Here is a 21,010-nt window from a genome sequence, read left to right on the forward strand (position 1 = left end):
ACCAGTGGAGTTGCTGTAAAGGATTCTAGGTGACAACTGTTGAATAAAGTATCATTATCTGCATATATCTAAAATCAATTCAGCAAAACAATTTTTCTTTGAAGCCAAATACCGTGTCTATTGTTTCCATCAATTCAATAAATCATCTTAATATTCAGCATTTCAAAGTACAAAGTTTCAATTTTCATTTATTCCAAGTTCTTCACATATAAGCCTTGTCTTTTAAATGACATTTGCTATGAGTCTGTTTGAGTCCATATTTCTTTTGCTGTCTGTACTGTCTTTAGGTATAATACTACCGCATGATATGAAAATTATGATTTTGGTAGCCTAAATTCAATTTAAGTACCATTCATATAATAACCTGTTTAGGCTAATTGAAAAAACCAGGTTCTTATTACCGGGTTTTTACTGTAGTTATCGGCCAGAAAATTTTTCCCGCAAAATTAGAAAACTAGGGCCTATTTCATAATTTTCGGTGACAGCTGTATGTAACACCAAACGGCAGAAAACACATGCAAATTGTTTCCAAGAATTGTAGTAAGTAGGCATTTTTTGTCAATTGATTTCTCATTTTGCTTTCACGGTATCTAGGTAACAGATCCTTGTGGTAGACCTCGCCTAGTTCCAGAAAGGATTCCAGTTCACATTTCCAGGAAGCTCGCATTCGTGTACTGTAGGTTTGTTCTTGTTTTTTAGCAAGACTACAAATTTCCGTGCTGTTTTTAATTATATATTACAAATTTATTTTAGCACGCATTAATTGTCCCCATTTCCAAAGGAAGAATTAACTGCAAACCTCTCACTTAGCTGCTGAAAAAGAGGCTGAGTTGTATTTCGGTTCCTAAGAGACGACAAAATGACACCTTTGGCGGTGGCGGCATTTTTCAAGCTGTGAGGTTATCTGACATGTGTGCTGACCCGCCAAATAATTTTTACTGACTTATGTCATAAGGGCTGGCAGCGATGGAACGAAAGATCAAGAAACCAGCTGAATAAATAAAATAATCCTTCGACAGGTTTGAATGGATTATTCTTATTTTATTTTCTAGAAACACAAAGACATTTTGCGGCACTGTCCAAAACAAGGAAACATCGCCAACAGGCACTCAAGTTTGGAAAATTTTAAACTGTAAATATCGAGAAAATAGTTCAAGAATAGAAAATAATCAAATCTACGAGTTAATTACATCGAATTCAAAAGTTATAGGAAGTATTTTAAATGGCCTCACCCCATTGTGAATTTCATATTATTTTTCAGATTCTTTACCTTTTACCGAAATATTTTAAATCTCAATGCACTAGTGCAGTAAAAAATGTGAGATAACGATAAGAAAAGAAAAGCTAGTTACTGTTAACCGAAGAATATTGAGAAATTTTATTTAGAGTGCCATTTAAAGGATGAGCTCCTTAAGTTTATTAGACTAAACAAGAAGAAACCCCCTCGCTATCCTGCAGTTTAAAGTTATTAAACCCCTCCTCCCATCCTGCAGAATTTATATATGTATATCGTGGAAATCTAAATAAAGATTTTCATTTGTATACTTGGGTTGCTAATCAAGGAAGCCTGTACCACAGGGGCAGTAGCCCCCTTGCCCTCCTCAAATTCAGCAATTTTCTTCATTTTGCTATTGTTTGCCCCTTTTTAGACACCTTGCCTCTTTTACCACCCTGACTGCAGGCTTCCCTGACCCTAACCTATTTGGCGGAACTGGGGATTTGCCTTGCCAAAAATTGTTAAATTGCTTTCAAGGAAGGTACAAACAGGTATAAAGATTGGGTAGGTTCCTAAAAGTTAAGGGTGCACCCATATATTAAAAAATATATAACATATTGATTTTTCTCATTATTTATTGAGTTTGGAATTGTATATTATCATTTTCAAGTCAAGGTCCCTCATTCTCCAACCTATCATAGCTAGTGTTGCCAGTCTTACCAAAGGTGTCTGATTAATTTATGTATTTCTCGAAGAATGGGGGATCTGGCATGGCTAGCCCCTGTAAAGCACAAAGACATTGGTGGATCGAAGATCAAATTAGACTATGCTGACAGCCTACTGATTGGATCAAGACCAGGGAGTGCTTTGTCTGTCCACAGTAAAGATGGAGATGATCATGGTTTATCAGCACGGTACTCTCACAATTCAATGCATGTACCAGATACAAAATGGAAGCCACATAAACCACCAATGTCAGCAGTCAAAGGAGCATGGCAGCAACATGGATCTCGGTCTGCATCACCTAACAGATTTCAAAATAACTCAAGATCAGGATCTCCAGTCAATGGACAGGAGACAGTACTTGCTGTTTACAATCTATCTAAAAGCCACAAAGGGCATTTGGGTGATGCGTTCTCTGGACAACTAGTCACAAGGCCACTTTCATCCAGATCCAGACATGGCGTAAAAATCCATGTAGATGAAGGAGACAGTGTAAATAAAGGCCTGGAGGATGATATTGGTAACTTGCAGGCTTCTCTATTTAAACAAGGACATTCCAGAAATCATGCAGGAGAGGTATTTGCTACTGCTGTTGTTGTAATTTGCCAATTATGTGATAACTAGTAATTTCTTTTATCAGAAAGTAGAATATGAAGAATTTGCATTTACTGTGGATTAGGCAGTCAATTCTAGAAATTAATTCAGTTATTCAAAGAATCAAATGTCCTCTCAGTGACTCAGGAAAGATCCAAAACTCTAAATGTTTCTGCTAGGAAGCTCTAATATGTAGATATCAATTTATCATAACAATTTACATCTTTGTCTTTAATTTGATTGATATATTTCATTTCCTGTTTGTTGCCAGGGGTTTCCTCTGGCAATTTCATGTTTGCCTAGATGATTTTTTTTGTAGCTAACAGTTTAAGTATACTAAGCTTGCGAATGCTAATAAACCAACTCTCATCAAATGCCATTTTAAAATACAATAATTTAATGTGAATTCTTAAGCTCTTTTTGTTAATTTCCACATCAGATATTCTATCAACTAAAATGTAATCATCTTTGTTTCTGCCCAGGATTATTCAAATGCAGAATTTGTTCCGCTTGTTGGATCAAAATCCATTTATGGAAGATCGCATTCACCTACTGAAATAAGGCAGGGCAAGGACCCGCAAATTACTGCTTCAAATAGAGAACTTGTTTACAGACCTGATGGTATGAATGGCCAGTTCATGGTGACTCAAAACAATGGACATGGCTTCAGACCTGGAAAGCTGGGCAGAGATACTGACCAGGAGTTTGTCATTGAAGACCTAGAAAGAGGTAATTTTTGCTTGGCATATTTGCTTTTCCTTTGGTTTGTTTGATAAATCAATTCAGCAATTCTAAAATGTTAGGTTTGATTTGTTAGTTCTAGCTCATTATTTGTAAATCACCATTGCAATTAGAGCAGTGGATTTTCATTTGCTTATAACAAGCTGGCAAAATTAATCTAGTCAACACAAAGAAAAAAATGAAAGGTCGAAGAAAAAGTTTAAGCTCTCCTATTGTTGCCAACATGTCATGTTTGAAATATTCTGGTAGTTTTTTAATAAATTGAAGACCTCTATAAAATATCATTATCAAATACAGAGTTAAATTTTGCAATTGTGATTGATGATACAAACAGTTTATGGTTGGAATCACAATGCGTCCAGACAAATGTGTGTTTCTCTACTTATAAAAGTAATTTCAGTGGTAGCTGCTCTCAGAAATTCTCTACCAATCTGAATGCCTTTTTTTGATTGGGGCACTGAAAAAAGATTGGATCACAGAATGAGGAGCCTCACTTGGTACAAAAGTCTTGGTCCCTCTATCCCCCAGGTGCTACAGCTATCCAATTCTAAATGAAAATATGAGGGTTTCCAGGAACGTTTTAATTCGACTTTTGATTCGCCAGTGTGTGAAATCTGGTGAAATTTGATGCTATGTATCAAAATCTACCAGGATAACTTGCAGTTTTTGACTTAATCTTTTCTTTTTTATTGAAACATGATCAATAATCTTTTTAGAAGGCGGTGGTCAAAGTCTTAATAAGAATCTCTTTGAGGTAAGGTTCAACACCGCGATTTTAGTATCATTTGATGATAATGCTGGTCAGTAGAAAAGAAAATTTTGACATAAATTGATATCTCAAATAGGCATGAAAATGATGCCACTTCAACCAAACGTTATTTAAAATTTCTCCTTCATTTCCACCTTTTATAAATCGAATTGCAAGTAAATTTTAAAATCCTCAAGCATTAGCTCAGGTGTGTAAGTAGTTTGCTTGCCAAAGGCTTCCGTTTACTCATCCGTGAACGAATGTAGGAAGTGCCACCCACTTCTCTAGAACTTTTAACTTCGATTACGGATTTGTGTAGTCGCCTTCTACCTCAGAGGATGTTCAGGAAAATAGCCAATTATGTTTAAACTTCTTACGCTTCCTATATGGAATTATGGTAAGAAGCTTGTCCTGATTAATCGCATAAACTCCAGAGAGAAACGACCTTTATCAAAGTATAATAACCCTTCAAAAAAAATTAGGAGGCCTTGAAGTGACGCTCTGTAGTAATAGATTATTGAGCCAGCACTCTTTTAATGGGTGGGTGGAGGGTGATACTTCTCTTGCCCCTATACATGCTATGCATCCAATAAACCAGGGATCAATAGATAATGGGCGGGATCTGGTTCATTTTCCTTTTATTAAAGAAACCCCTTCCCAAGATTGTCTCATAGCAACATAATCTATAGTGTTGTGAAAACCTTTGTGTTTAACCAAGAAAAGATTTTCTTTTCTTCGATTCTTTGGCTTTGAGTTATTCTCTTACAAATTTTAATTGCCAGCTCTCAGAGCCACCGATAACATAGAAACTTTTCCAATTTATCGTCACAAAATAATCAATACACCATTTTGCAAGTACCATTCATGACAGCCTAAACGTTCTCAAACAAAGTATTTTGAAATTTTGAATATCAAAGATTTTTTTTCGATTTTGCCGTAGTCATATAGCAACCTGATTGTTTTCCCGCCCATATATCTTTCTTTTAAATTGAAGACTTATGTGATAAAACGTTTATACCTGTTTTCAATTACCGTCATTTCGATATTCGATTCTGAAACACAATGTGACATTTAATCTGTAAGCACATCCAGTCCAGTTTTGGATTGACCCTATCACCTGATAATGTTATTTTGCATATTTCGTCTTGCTTTATTTAGCTCGACACAGATGACATGAACAATGCAGGACATACCAAGGTAAAAATTTTCAAAGCCTTAAATGCCGTATTTTCAATTTTTTTTCACTTTACGCCGCGCTTCATTCTTCAAGATAATGTTTAATTTATTCTGAATTCTTTAGCGTTCTTGCCTGCACAATGTCATAAAACCTAATTCAATTACTTTTTCCACCAAAAGAACAATTTTTTGTACAAACATGTTCAGTAATTTTGACAATTTTATCAAAATATTGAGAAATTTCAAGCAATAGTGTCTTAATACAGGTAACAAAAACAAATACAATGGAGCTAAAATTCGGACCAACTTTAGCCGAAAACGGTCGGGCACGAAAAATCGATGGCATAAGTATTAGCTTTATATCCATGAAAATAAAAGTGCTTAATTTTAAGAAAATTTTCCAATTGAAAAAATCTCTGTATTCTTTTAGAAAGTTTCACCATTAATTGAGCTGGTCCAAAACATGTTCTTTAATATATATAATCGTTTCAAGAGTAAGATCGAACCCTAAATAAACCAACATTTAGTAAAATAGAGAGAGTGGCACTAGCTAAAATTAATTTCGGTTTAGATCATGTGATTCAATTTGTTTTTTCACTGTCTGTATAATAGTTATATTAAATAGATTCGAAGTCTCTAAAAAGTTTGCCTTGTCCTCCCTAATTTACTCAAGAAGCGTCATAAAAATTTAGTTTCTTTGCTTAATATGCAATTTAAATGCCTATTTGTATAAAGTGTGTCTACCTTTGACCAGTTGCATCTCTCTCAGTTAATTCAATTTTATTCGTAGTTTCTATTGTTCAAAAAAAGGAAATCTATGTCGCCTTTTTTGCCTGAATTCCCGTCTTAAATGTTGTATTAGATTTGAAATTGCTAGTTTTCATATTAAAATCGCTATCACTACGTTTTAGAGTAAAAGTAAGCTGTCTATATGACACTTTTGCTTTCTCGCTTACTACAATATGTTTTTTCTCAGAAAAATATGTCTCTTTAAAATATGATAACGGTTTAACAGTATTTTCTTACGACTATTACAGTATAGTCGCGATAAGTTAGATCCCGGATAACTTGGACTTTTGCTAAATGGGACAGATATTCCTGGTCACTTGGACTTCCTTATCATACTGGGACATTCTAAGTGGGACAGGTTTTTCCGTCCCTTAGGAGTCTCACTTAACGGGTGTATTCTGCACCGTTTAATATTCTAAATGTTCAGTACTTTTAGCATTTCAATGCCTTTGATTTCGAAAATAGGGCTTCAGAATTTCCAAGTGTTGAAAATCACTGTAATATCGTTATATACTATTCAAACAGTTTGGTTTTACTTTTTTACTTTTCTATCGATCTTATGTTGGCTAAAAGGTCAAAGGAACATAAGCAAATATTAGATGATATTAATAAGAGATTAACGTTGGATTTTGTTAAAAATTCTACAATTGTATTGCAGATATCAAGAATGACTGGCGAGTTCGGTGATCGAGGCAGTAATAACAACTTTGGTGATCAAGATTTAAATCGAGTAGGTGTTATATATTGTCTTTTTATACATGAATACTTTTTACTGTATTGAAATATAGCAGCGCACAGAATAAGAGTTTTTAGCGGGTTGTTCCTCTAAACTAAGGGTATTCAGAGACAGCACTGCCAAAAATAGAGGTACCCTTGTAGATGTTCCATGCCTAAAATCACGAAAATCTTTGCCCAAAATCGAAAACTAGTTTTTTCACATTCTTCCCTTATAAATGTTATTGTTTCTATCAACCATTCACCAATTGTTTCATACACATTTTTCTATGATTATTTCTGTATACATCGGCATTGTAAATTCCTGTGTATCACGGTGAATTGCTTTTTTTGAACGGCCATGTGTTCTCTGGTGGTCCGTCAAATACAGTTTAGGTACGGCTTATTCACTCTTATTAGTTTAAAGCACATTTCTGATAGAACAGTAGAAGCGAGAATTAGTGTTTTTGGCCATTAAGTAATAACATGGATAGCTTAGATGGCAGATTTAATCTGAGTTACAGTACTAAGATTGGAAGTAAAACGTTTCAAGATACCAAGGAGCTCAATAAATCATTCCAGAAGAAGGTAACACGAATTTTTACAAGTGATAAATGTGCACTTCTGATTATAACTGAAACTTTGCAACAGTTTCTTCCACTGCATAATCATTTTTTATCCTCTGAAATTGTTATTGTATTGCGAAGTATACGAGAATCCGCAGCATATATCCACTGTCTGGTTGGAGTGCCTACCCAGAATCATCATTGTGAATTGGGCGCAATATATTTTCATGTTTTGTGACTTTCACATCGAACAAGCTTTAACCGGAAGCTAATTCTTCGAAAGCCTAGTATTTGTACATTACTCAATATCTAACCCTGCTATCCAATAGAGGGGGCAATAGAACTGACAGTTTTGTTACAACTTTGTATATTTAAGTGGACCATGTAAGAATTGAGCAAATAAAAACCGTATCTCTCACAATATAAGCATTTTTTCAGTATCTTGTAGTAGTAAGGTAATAAGGTTTTGGTACAATTTCAAGGGGTAATTTTGTTTTGATTGGGTCAAGGGATGTTTTGGCCAAATTAACCCTTGTTCAAAATAGTTTTTTCTATCATTTCACACGACTCTTCTCTTGCATATCCAATCTTCTAAATTTCTTTTCAACGTCTTGAATCCAACACGATAGTCGTAATTATCTCTATGAAGACGTTTTTGGATAATTCCACCATAATTTTTTCTAGTACAAGATTTGTCTGAGATTACAAGTCTGTACAGACAACCTCAAAATAGATACTTATTGCTCGTTCTTTTTTCCGCGTAAACCTACGCCCGCTTTTGTCAGCAATAGCGAATTCTTAGTGAAAGAGAATAAAGGAGTGATTTGAGAATAAAGGATTGAAAGGTGAATATATTTTTAAACATTTAAGCAACTTACTGGGTTCCATTTCGTAATCCATTACAATTTTCACTCATATGTGAACAGTCCAAAACAACTTTATTTCTAACTTCTGATGAACGCCTGCAGTGATCAATAAAAACAGCTGGGCACTAGTGTCAGGGATTTTTAAATGATTGATTCATAACTTAATTTCATAATCTTCAGTTGTTTTGTCAGCATTTGATTTTTAGTGTTTATATCAATATAAACCATGTCATTTTCACTCATTACAATCACAGCGGGTGCAGTTTGCGGACAACAGCAACAACTCGAGTTCAACGTCAGACGCAGGGACAGGATTGCCTTCTATTATCGTCGATGATAGCGAGACGCCATCAACACGTGATGCATCTACATCAACATTGAAACGAATAGAGGATCCAACTGAAGCTAGAAAGAGAAAACTAAGAATGAAAATGAGATACGCAAATGCATTTAAGAAGTGAGTTGCTTCCATTCAAGAATAATTAATTGTTTCACTACGTCATCAAAGTAGATGTCATTCTTTGTTTGTTCTTATCTCTTTTTTGTCGTGTTTTTCTGCTACTGAAAACTATGAGGAAAAACTAATTTTGTGACTTCACTGTTTGTGCTCAGTTTATCGTTACTTTATTGCATTGTAGCCAATCCCATCTTCAACCATGTTTCTTTGTCTTCTACTAGAAAAGAATAAATTACGATGTGCACGACCTAAGTCTCAGCCTTTGGCATCAACCTTTAACTTCTAATATCTGATATTGCTTTTTATTGTATAGTGATGTATTTTCTTTGACAAAAAACGTTTTAAAAAAAGTGCAGCTGTAGCCTAAGAATTGCATTCATTCGTTCTTATAACAACTTCTCTCCAGATCCTGAGACCTCATTCTTTCATGATGCAAGAAAATATTTACTTCTACCTCAAGCTTCAGTCCTTAAAAATTTCTTAAATCATTTTCATTATGTACAGTTACCGCTTGTTCTTATCAGAACTTGTTCAGATCGACCTGTTCTTTTATGTTATAAGAAAATATTTATCATTACCTGCAACTTTAAATCCTTAGGAATTTCTTGTATTCCTCTTTTCAATGTAATTAAATAAATGATTATTTCTTTTTTGATGCCGTTAACTGAATTTCTTTCTTAGTCTTTTTAACGAAGTTCATGCTGAGTCGATGAGAGCAACGCTTGATCTGGGCAGTTGTTACGAACCCGAGGTAAGCTTTTTGTTGCTCCTGTTGTGATGGCTCTGTGATGATTTTGATTGATCACAATATGCCACTTTTAAGACCAGATGGTGTTAGTAACTGGAAAAGAGGGCAACGTTCTTTCTCCTAAAGAACTCAGAACGCTGGTTATCTCATTCACCTAATGATTGAAAGAGGACGTTGATTTTTCTGGCTTTTTAATTGACTTCAGTATTGTTATTATGGATTTTTTAACATATTTACCCGAAGAATAGTGAAATCATTGAGATGAACTCCAATATAATATTTGTGTAAAAAACGCAACGCAACTATGCATAATTGTTACATCTTGACTTCACAATCTTAGTATTAACAAGATTAGATCGGGTCTGGCAGGTGAATTTCTAAAAATTCTCTTTCTTGCGCGTTATCTCTCATAACTTTACTTTAAAGAATTAGCCATGACCTGATTCAACTTTCTTGCATAGATGGCAGTTTCTTGTTTCAACGGCCTGTTATTGTCATATTGTTTTCGTCAAAGTTGTGGTTTCAGATGAGAAAATCTTATAAAGTTTGCTTGCCAATCATCAAGTGTTCTGTTAGAGATACACGCGTTGGTCGAGTTGCGGCAACAAGATTAGAAAAATTAATTAAGTTTCTCGCACCTGATTATGCCTAGCCTTTGCATAATTTATGCCACTATATTCCGATATTGAAAATGTAAAGCTGTAACAGAAGAACGTCGGGGTGAAGTAAAAGTTGTTTTAATTCCTGTTCTCGATATAACTGGTATTTGCTCCTATATAAATTTTTTGATTCCAAAGTTAATGTAAAACATATACTGGGAAAGCGACGATACACCTGGCGATAGCTGATAAAGAAAAATCGGTGGATTCTAATGCACAAAGATTCTCAAATAATGACGACTAAGAACACAGATTACCTATGTGTCGATTTTCCATGTTCTAGGAAGATCGAGATCAAGCCTTTCCATAATGTTTTGCTCTTTTGATTTTGCACTTTATATTTTATACTTTTATCGCCCAAGGGATGCATCGTAAGATCTTAAGCAAGCGTTCTAGGCAATTTGTCATTTTCACGCTCTGTGAGTAAGAAGGCCTGGGATCTTTGGCTACGAGAAACATTAATGTGTATCTTTTACAGAACATCAAACACAAATTTTTTAGTCAGTCTATCGTGTCTCATATTAAATATGGCCTTTTTTACCTGCGATCGTGTTGTTGTCCTAAGCCACCATCTAATGTATTTTGCAGCGACTTTGCACTTGCCTGTCTGTTTATTGGCTGTAGAAACACTAATTTAATTCTTATGTTTTCACTATAGGATCTCAAAGTGGCAAAAACAGAAGAGAAAAAGGAAGTAGAGCTAGAAAAGAAGATGGAAGTACTGAAACCCAACCTTCCACATGGCTTGCCTATGAAAAACATAAAGGATCTGAAGACCCCCAAAACCAAAGCACCTGGGTATGCCACAGTCGCTGAAGCTGGTCAGTTGATGATGTCACCAGAAAGCATAAAAGTAATGCGAGAAACTTTGGATGAAAAGGTATGCCAGCTTCCATTTCTTATGTATTTTTGTATTTATGTATTGGTTTGGAGCTATGTTTCATTTCAAGGTATTCATTTAGTTGCATTTTCGACATCGCAACTCATTTTCTTTTGTAATATCAAAAAATGTTTGTACACAATGATAAGATCAAAATTTTTTCATTTATGCTCGTAAAATATACAACAGTGACAATATACACAATGATACAACAGGAATAAAGAAATTACACAATAATGCTTTCGCCATTAACAATCACCTGCAATCACTTAAAGTCTGTGCCAAAATAGATGCCAGAACATGCAGTCCGGCTAAGTTTGATAAATTTGATATAGTGCGAAAAAGAAGTACTTTTCAAAGGTAAATTTCATGATTGGCTTTGAATCGATCAGTTTTATGTAGTGCTGGATATTCTCGACGGAGAAAATGCATTGCCAAGGTAGAGCTTGCTTTATCATTTTATGTTTTATATATAATTCTTTGTATTGGACTTTCATTTGCAGCGACAGCAGTTATTTGGCGATCAACCTTGGCTGTTAGGCCGCCTTTCTCTTTCAAAGGAAACTTGCCGGTTTGAATTACCCATGGATGTACATATCTTAAGTCGTAAGTTGAGAATCATTTTTACACTGCTACCTTGATTGTTGATTTTTCATTCTTAGGCAATATCGACGGAATATTACATCAACAGTTTTATCATAAAGAATATTGATACTCGTATTCGTTCTATGTTATTGCATCTAGTTTTTACATCATCCTGCTTTTAGTGCACCAGGAATAAATGTTTTCATGAATTTGGCAATGGAAAAGTTGCCTACAATGCCTGCCAAAATTACCATGACACCCAGAAATTCGCATTGTGTTTTTCTATTTTTCATTTCTTTTCCCGAATATTACCACATATTACCACCCCTGCTTCACAAGAACAACGTTAAAAGTTTAGGCAAATATCATACAAGTCACGCGAAATAAGTACTGCCTGATCTACACCGTCATTTTATAGTAAACCAACTTTGTTCCTAAGAGGAGAGGGGGATGAATGAATTTGCCTTTGAAAACTGACGTTAATATTTCAAGATTTTTGACAGGGATTGTAGTCGTGTAAAAATTGTTTCTCTTTCCTTTGTTTATCTGAGCTGTTTCTTTCAAAACAAGCAAACTAATTATTTTGCTTTGAAATGATAATGTTGGAACGAGAACATAGTTAGACACTAGGGAAAACAATTTTTCATTCAAATTACGAAAAATACAATGAAAAATTTGCTTGTATATCTCGTTCAGGTATTTCACCCATGGATTACGTCACGAGGTATACAGTTATCAGGTTAGTAGGCCAGCATTTTCATGTTGCATTTAGTAGGACCAATACTGCATGTAATATTCACCAATGTTCGAGTTCCATTTTAGTTGCATTCATTCTCGTTTCTGTTCCTGTCTAGTTGCATTCAAGTTGTGTTTACGTTACGTACAGTTAATTTTTGATGAATCAAATCCATACGAACCAAGAATAAGTCCTCGACGAAGGCAACATTCGCTTTGGAACAACTTGAATTTTAAATAAAGAGAAAAGATGAATGATGTTACTGCTCTATAAGCTTTTTTGCATTCTTGCGTGATACTCTCAGTTGCCAGTAAACATTATCAAACAAGGCAAGGAATGCATTTTTTTGTATCTTATAAAAGTAGGAGAAATTCCACTAATGCTAAAAGATGGTGCATATGATAGTTAGATCTGAGATGAATTTGTGACTTTGAATTAAAGCAGAATTTGATTTACGAGTGTTGCGATTTACGTCGTTTGATTTACGAGCAGAGATTCAACTAATACTATAAGATGGTGCTTATGATAGTTAGATCTGAGATGAATTTACGATTTTTATTCATGGTAGAATTTGATTTACAAGAATTGCGATTTAAGTCGTTTGATTTACTAGCAGAGATTCAACTAATACTATAAGATGGTGCTTATGATAGTTAGATCTGAGATGAATTTACGACTTTTATTTATGGTAGAGTTTGATTTACGAGAATTGCGATTTAAGTCGTTTGATTTACGAGCAGAAATTGCAATGGATGTTGTTTGATTTACGAGTAGCGATTGTAATTTACGACTTTAACCTTAGGCTAAATGTAAACATTGTAATGAAGAGACATTTATCAGGACCAGAAATTCTCTAATGAACACAGCTTAGTCTTGCCAAGCTGGTATCTCTCTACTGTGATAACTACGTCAGATTGTTGATTATTTCCATTTTCAATTTAAGTTAACTTTTCAATTGTACATTTAGCAATATATATTTTTAATCACGTAAAAGGCATAATTTGCTTCATCAGAATATATTGTTTTTATTTAGTCGTAGACGGAGAAGTCTGTATAAAAGTACGTTTCAGAAAAATGACAAAGACAGAGATGGATGGATATCATATAAAGTCAGTGATTTTTGTTATCTTTGAAAATTCGCTTTACTATATGTTTTCATCATTAGATAATTTGGTGTTTGTTTTGTTTTTATAAATTCTTGTTTCTTAAAGTTGAATTTGATTAACTTACGTGTCTGGTCTTTCACAACTTCTCTTTTTTCAAGGACCTTGTCAAAACTGTCAAAGATATCCACGTGAATTATATAGATGAAAATGAATTGGATGAGCTTACAAAGGTCATTTCTTTAATTAAATGTTATTTCATTTCATTGATTTTTCATTGCTTTGTTCATATTATCTTCCTTTCTAAATTTACTCGTTTTAAATTTTAAGAGAGTAGCAACTAAGAAAGACTAATTGTGTTATTATGTAAAATCTATAATAATAGCTCGTTTGTCATTTGAAAGAACTGCCAATAAGATTACACCATAGGCGAAACTTTAACTTTAATTTCCAAAAAGCTGGCATTCCCTCTTGAAATACTTAGACGTTTCAGTCTTTTATCTGCTGACTTAAACTGCACCAGTAACTTAATGAGCCAATTTCTTATCTTCTAACCATTCTATTCCTTGTGCTACATGACCTAGAAACATTATTTTATATCAAAATGCTGGTACAAGTAAATGATACAAGTTCTAAAATGAATGTAATACTCAATGAATGTATATTCAGTAATACCAATACAGTGATACTAATACAGTAATACAGTAATACTATACTGGAAATATATTCATATTATTCTTACTTTCTATTCTAGATCCTTGAGCTCGATATGTCGGCGGAATCGAAATATAATATTTCTATGTTTTCTGGAATCGCAGCGTTCTCAGAAAGGCTAGTTCTACACATGAGGTAGATTCCTGCTCATTTGTAGTTATTGACCAATTTTGGTATGATCTATACACAATTCGGATTCTTTGCAAAATGTTTCGATGTAATGCAGACAGTCACGTAAACTGTAACTTAAGATTGTGCAAGATTGTGCCAGATTTCGCAAGGCTTCAACAGATTGCAAGAGATTACACCAGAACCACTGAATAAGTGGGGATTACTACATTGGTTACCAATCCAATCCCAACATTGATTTGAGGGGAAGGGGGGCGGGTGATTTGTAAGTAGCTTCTTTTTTTGCAAGTGTCTCAGCATTTTTGGCCAAGATTGTACTTACACAATTTTTGTAAATTTAACTATCTCTTTTATTTTGCAAAATTGGTTCCGGCTTCTTAAATAATTTGGTTCCGGCTTTTTAAATAATTTGGTTCCGGCTTCTGAAATAATTTGGTTCCGGCTTCTTAAATAATTTGGTTCCGGCTTCTTAAATAACTTGGTTTCTTATATTTTCCTGAAGGAAAAATTTCCGGAGCAAAGATCCATTTGGTAAGGAAAGATTAGAAGACGCTGATTTTGACAATATGAGGTGGAAATTAAAAGGTGTCAATGTGAGTTTCCTTAATCCTAACATGTTATCAGTTTATTTTTCGAATATAAATTTTTCTTGAGCACTACAATTAAAAGGCCTCTAAAATTAAATGCTTTTATCATTGCTTGTGAGGTAGGATTGTGTCTTTTCCCTTGGCGTGAAGTATGATTTTGAGTGGTGGAACTAACTGACCATTTCGAGTTACGTGTTTGTGCTAGAATACTTTCCCTCTTTTTAGGTAAGATAATATAAGCTACATTTTCCGAATCAGGTCAAACTTTGGACAAGGGGCAGGGCAATTGTTCCCCAGACTAACGATCAACTCTTCAATTGTCTCCATCCATCTAAAACTTTCCATGTCTTAATAAAAAGGTTTATTGGTCTTATATAAATGCCAAGCCATGGCCAGCATGGGCGTTTTGCAGATTTTTTCTGATTTTACACCAAAGTCCGAGCCTTTTGTTACTGTTTTTAAATATGTCTTTCCAAGCTAGTGAGTCTGAAAAATAAACTTAAGGTTTAACTTTTTGTTCCTGCTTTTCTTACTATTTTAATTAAGAGATATAAAGTGTATTTCAGACTTTATAGACATCAAACTGTGATCCCTAGTTTTCTTTGTAATGATTAAAAGCCTGCTTACCATACAAACAAGGCTGTTAAACCAAGGCTGGCCTTGCAATTTCTCAATAACCTTTTTTAAATGTTCAATATTGATTAGTAATAATGAGAGGAACTTAGTAGAAATATTTATATTTTTAAAACTGGCTTCAAAAAGACAGTCTTCAGTGTATTAAACATCAAAACATAGATCGAAAACTCTACCCTACAGGAGCGGCGCCAGCCCCAAAATTGTGGGGTGGACAATGAAGGGGTAGAGCTGATAAATGGGTCTGGGTGAGAAACCGGTGCTGCACCGTACAAGAAATCACGCTCGTTATTGATAACCAAGTTTGACATATTTTGAAACCCTCAATAGAAGAGTTAATTCCATTGGCAAAGGTTTACACACATAAAAGCTAATAACATAAAAGTTAATTTCAGAGTGGCATTTTTTAGCTAGCAATGGTTTTAAACCTATTTACACTTAAACTTAAACTTATTAAACTTTTAAACTTAAACTTATTACGAGGCTTCCTTTGTCTATTTTATCTGCCATATCCCGTTCGATGCTAATTTCAACAAGCTTTCTCAACCTTTCATCTGACATTGAGGCTAAAAGGTGGTGCAGTTGTAACAGGTGGGGCTGCAACCAGTGGTGGCCTGGCCTTTTTCGCCTTCCTAACTAACATTATTGTCTTTTCCTAAAAAGATTGGCAGTCAGAAATTTGTCAAGAACATGTTTGGGGAAATTCCAAGAGTTACCTCTACGATGTGGTAAAATGAGGGTTTTGTTCTATTTGTAACTGTTGTGTTCATTTGGCACCTTAGAGGGGAATCCAAAGCGCCAGATAAAATATTTACCTTTGTTTTGCTAAACTTGTACTTTGGGGCAACTAAACAAGCTCAAAACATGCATATAACACAACTTACAATCAGGGGGCAAACTAGGGGGTGTCGGGGTAACAAAATAATGGGAACAGTCGGTCCTAGCCAATAAGTTGAGGATTCCAGTTACTCATAGGGCTAGAAAATGCGATTTGTAACATATCTTTGAATTCACTATGATACAGTTGAAAGATGCTAGCAATGACTATAAGACTATGTCAATTGATACAAAATGAAGTAAATATTTTATAAAACTTTGAAGAAATATTATAAGAGACCAAAAAATGCAACCGTTGAGAAAATTAGGCCTGATCATTGAAAAAAACCTTAAGTACCTACTAGACACATCAGTGACGTCGGAATGACCAAGGGGCAAGGGGGACAAGCTTGAGTAAAAGCGCATTCGTAAGATAATTCTCAGCTTCTACCAATTCCTCCGTGTCTGCCTTTTTATTTCGATCTTCTGTACGTATCTTGAACCTTGGCTATCTTTTGGCATAATGTCGTTCCGTGTGTAAGTGTCGTCATGAATTAGGCACTACAACCAGAATTTAATATAAATTTATCTGATTATTGGAAATAGCCGGTTTCAATGACACACAAATTAAAAGGGCACTCTGGCCCCCCTTGCCCTTTCTATCAAAAGGCAACAGGGGCAGTTAACCCCCTGCGCTCCCTTCCCCGGCGTCCCTGAGAAACATTAAGTCAATGTTTTGAGTTAAAAGTAATCTGTTTAGATTATCCTTTTTGAAAAAACATATAGCTTTGAATGCACTTTTCTAACACTATTTCTTGTTATCTTGTGCACCTAAAACTATACGTTCGTCGAAGTTACTTGATATAGCAGACGGACTAATCTAAGATGAAAAAGTCAAACTACCGAACTGTCTGTTAATTAGGTCTCTGAAGGTCAGCAGAGCCAAAGAGACTCATTGAAATTCAAAATTGTCTCTAGAAGAGGGTGGGGCATGAGTTAGGACATCCCAAACACAGACTGTCTTCGGAGTATTTCTGTGTGCCCCATGAATGCTGTGTCCTCCACACAAAAGAATTTAACAATAAGTTCCCTGACACTCCTCAGTACAAACGTTTTGTCTGGGTAATACAGTACTTAAGGGGCCCAAAGACGTGCCCTGAATAGAGACTGTTTTAGGGGCCATGCACCCCAAGAAAGTTTTGAATTCTAAGGCGTCTTCTTTGTCTCTGCTGACCTCCTAGAGACCTAATAACCAGACAGGTAGGCCGTATCAAACTTTTTTCGAGTTTTCGGCACCCGATACAAGCTTTGACGCTCCTATGAAAAAGTCAGCTGGGGGGTGCCCTGCCCCCCGGTCCCCCTGCCAGGCCGCCAATGGCTGCAACTATACTATCCTTACAGCTTACAAAAAGTTTGGGTACACGTTATAAAGTTAATTATTGCCAGAAATCTTTAACAAGGAAGGCAAAGATCACACTCTAAGATCCTACTGTTTAGCACGATAAAACTGTGTTTTATAGATCATCTTCATTTTAGTTTCTCACTATTTACGAAACTGATGATCCAACACACCATACTCTATGTCAGCTATATAACCAATCGACAACTTCAAAGCAATTTCAATTTTTTGTACCACCAAAAGATTGTTTGTTTATATTTTTCTAGATCATTTCTGATCGTTCAGTTATTGAATCATTGATTGCTTCTAGGTGAACCCTGCAGTAATGGAAGTGCTGAAAGTTTTGTAAAAATGTCGATGGATTAGAATAGAACCTTGTTTTACGCCAGGTTGGCAATCAGCGATAGGTATTATATTCCTTCAAATATCCAATGTAAATTTTTCATAAAATCATTTAGCTTCGAATATCTTAAATAGATTTCTTCAAATTGTAAATTGTATTTTTTTAATTAAATACCAATTTGATAATTTCGTTACTGTTCGTGAAAGTATCGAACACTAAATACTTATAAAATCATTTTTACCTTCAATTATATTAGTATTAGCTTGAGTATTATTTTGCTAAATTGAACTGCACAACTATTTTTAAACTAATATTTGTATTTTGCATTATAGTTTTTGAACTCCCCTAGATCTTTCCTCAGTATTTTCTTACAAAAACACCACCCAATAACTTGTACGTTCGTTTCTTCGAACCTAGGAGTTATTCCAAGGTATCTGAAGTTTACTCTATGTAACAATCATTTTGCAACCATCTGTATTGGTCTGGATGGCCAAGCTCCACCGCTATTAGCACGCCAAAGTACTTCAGCATCAGCTGTTGTATCTAAGCTAGTTGTGGTATTTAGGCTTACACAAGCACCATTTAAATTTCTCTTCTTCTCTGTCTCGAAGTTGTTTCGAAAGCGAGGTTCTGATAGGGGGTGGTAGAATTTCAAATGGGGGATGTTAGAATTTCAGCATCACATACCTCCTTTGTTTGTTCTGTTTAAATGATTTCACAGTTTTTAGCAAAAAACATATCCCTTAATTTGCTGCCCTGAAAGACTTCCAATCTGGATAAAAGATTTTGTACTGAAAATGGTGACAAAATTTGTTTGAGGATAGCTTATATTTGAAAAAAATCATGTTTATACAAATGACTTGTAGTCTATTGCCATTAACATTTTGTCAGTAAAACACAATTTGAAGCTTAACGGCAAAATCACATAAATCTTTGCTCACGTTTGTATTCTTTAAAGCAAGTTTCGTTGCTTTTCAAAAAACAAGTAAAAAATATTGTGATTTACACTAATCCATTCTATAGAAGAGTGATAGCCCTCTATAGCCCAATTTTCGATTATGTCAGAATCTGGGCGTTGTTTTAAAGAATTTTGAACATTTTACTTCCTTTATTCAAATTTGTCTCAGTTTGAAAATTTCTTCCAACAGTTCCCCCCCCCCCCTTTGAGTATCAAATATAATATATCAATTCATGTTTATTGTTTATCAATTTTTTAATATGAATTTGTTCCGATTTTTTACTGTTCCAGCACATTTTCTGTTAATCAAATAGATTTTTATATTAAATTGCCATTGAGCAGATTATATAGCGTAACAATTGAAATATATATGTGTATATCCTTTGACTCAAACTTTTTTATGGAAAACAAAAAACATTTATGCGATACATTGTTTCATATAGTTATTTTCTCCTTGATTGAATCACATACTTTGATTTTAAGCCAACGAAAAGATCAAATTAAGAGCAAATGATGCATTTATTTTATGATTCGAGAAAAGAATGAAATTTCTCTGTATTATGAATTTGCCTTTATAAAATTTTGCAAGAAAAATAATGATCAACATGATTGGCCGAACATTTGGCAAAAGATTCAGTTCCTTCAGAAGGGATTTTTCCGTCAAAATTATCGATTGTCTTCAAAGAGTCACAATGACTCATTGTTTTTTTCAATTTTTTTGAATTCAGTTAAAACATTTCAACTTTCTTTATCAAATGCTCATATTTTATTTTTGGTTTATGTGCCATTGACTTGTTTCAGTTGTTTTTTTTTGAAAATTTTACTTCAAACCTTGACCATAAATAAAATCTGTAGGCACACCTTTTTCAAAGTTAGCAACTATTTTAAATGAATAATCAGAATTGCTTTCAAGCTTACATAACAAATGAGTTTACACATAAGTTGATTTTATTGAATCTGCACGATTTCATACTTTTTCTTTAAATGAAATCATTAAATAATTAAATAATTATGCGTATTTTGAGTTGAAAATTTTATCTTGAAAATCAAAGCCTATAGTCTCGCATCTAAAAAGGATACTTGTCAAAAACAGCAAATTTCTTGTCGTATAAATTTCTTGCTTTTTCATGAAACAAAATCGTTTCAGGCTCATTTCGTGTCCAGAATTTCATCTTAAAAATCGACGATCGATCAAAGCCTTCAGGTTTCCTTTTTAGCGAATTGTTGAGTGCTCCAAGAAAATATCTTTCTGTCAAAAGCTCTTTTCATTGAATTGTCACCATGTTTTCTTGCCTTCTTTATCAACTAACATTGCTTCAGGATTATTTAAGGTCCAGAATTTCACCTTTAAAAATCAACGATTAATCAAGGCCAATAGGCTTACCTTTTAAAGAATTATTGAGTGCTCCAAGAAAATGTCTTTTTGTCAAAAGCATAAACTCTTTTTATTAAATTGTCACCATGTTTTCTTGCGTCTTTAACCAACTAACATTGCTTCAGGATCATTTTGGATCCAGAATTTCACTTTTAGAAATTAACAATTAATGAAAGCCAGTAGACTTACGTCTTTAAGAAATATTGAGTGCTCCAAGAAAATTTATTCTTGACAAAAAAGCCATTTATTTTATTGAATTGCAAGAATTTCTTGCTTTTCTATAAAATAAAGTCATTTCAGGCATTTTTTGAGACTATTGTTAATGGTTTAAAAATCGACGACCACGCATAGCTGATAGGCTGACCTTTTAGCAAATATTGAGTACTCTCAAAAATATATGTTCAATGATTATTTATGACCAAAAGCAAGTTTTAATGTGGATTCTGACCTGCTAATTTGGTACAATCTTGAAAAAGGACTCACTTTAGTCCAAAAGAGAAATTGTTTTTATTGAACCAGCAGAATTTCTCACTTTTTCATTAAGTTAAATTCTTTCAGGCACATTTTCGGTACAGAATTTCACATTAAATATGACTATAAACCGAAGTCTATAGGCTTACTTCTCTCCGAAAAAATTAGTACTTCTAACAATGCATATTAGTAAAAAAAACAATGTTTTTTATTGAATCAGCAGGATCTCTTGCTTTTCATCAAATTAAATCGTTTCAGGCATATTTTGAGCCCAGAATTTCACC

General features: G+C 34.3%; 1 protein-coding gene across 2 annotated transcripts; it reads left to right on the plus strand.

Moving 5' to 3' along the window:
* Positions 1–604: 604 nt before the first annotated feature.
* LOC135683330 (uncharacterized) lies at positions 605–19,387 on the plus strand. 2 transcript variants are annotated; one of them, XM_065198559.2, is made up of 16 exons: positions 605–1,132; positions 1,972–2,515; positions 3,016–3,262; positions 3,991–4,028; positions 5,181–5,219; positions 6,646–6,717; positions 8,388–8,590; positions 9,272–9,341; positions 10,656–10,877; positions 11,381–11,483; positions 12,159–12,201; positions 13,232–13,307; positions 13,463–13,534; positions 14,056–14,150; positions 14,647–14,737; positions 17,890–19,387. In XM_065198559.2, the coding sequence occupies exons 2-16, from the start codon at positions 1,973–1,975 to the stop codon at positions 17,926–17,928; spliced, it is 1,953 nt and encodes a 650-aa protein (XP_065054631.2). In that variant the 5' UTR covers positions 605–1,132; position 1,972; the 3' UTR covers positions 17,929–19,387. The 2 variants fall into 2 exon arrangements, with proteins under 2 accessions (XP_065054631.2, XP_065054629.2); XM_065198557.2 differs by having other exon boundaries at positions 607–1,019.
* Positions 19,388–21,010: the final 1,623 nt, after the last annotated feature.

The sequence above is a fragment of the Rhopilema esculentum genome, chromosome 7 (genome assembly GCF_057945365.1).
Source record: "Rhopilema esculentum isolate cy_ngs chromosome 7, ASM5794536v1, whole genome shotgun sequence".
NCBI classification, from domain to species: Eukaryota; Metazoa; Cnidaria; class Scyphozoa; order Rhizostomeae; family Rhizostomatidae; genus Rhopilema; species Rhopilema esculentum.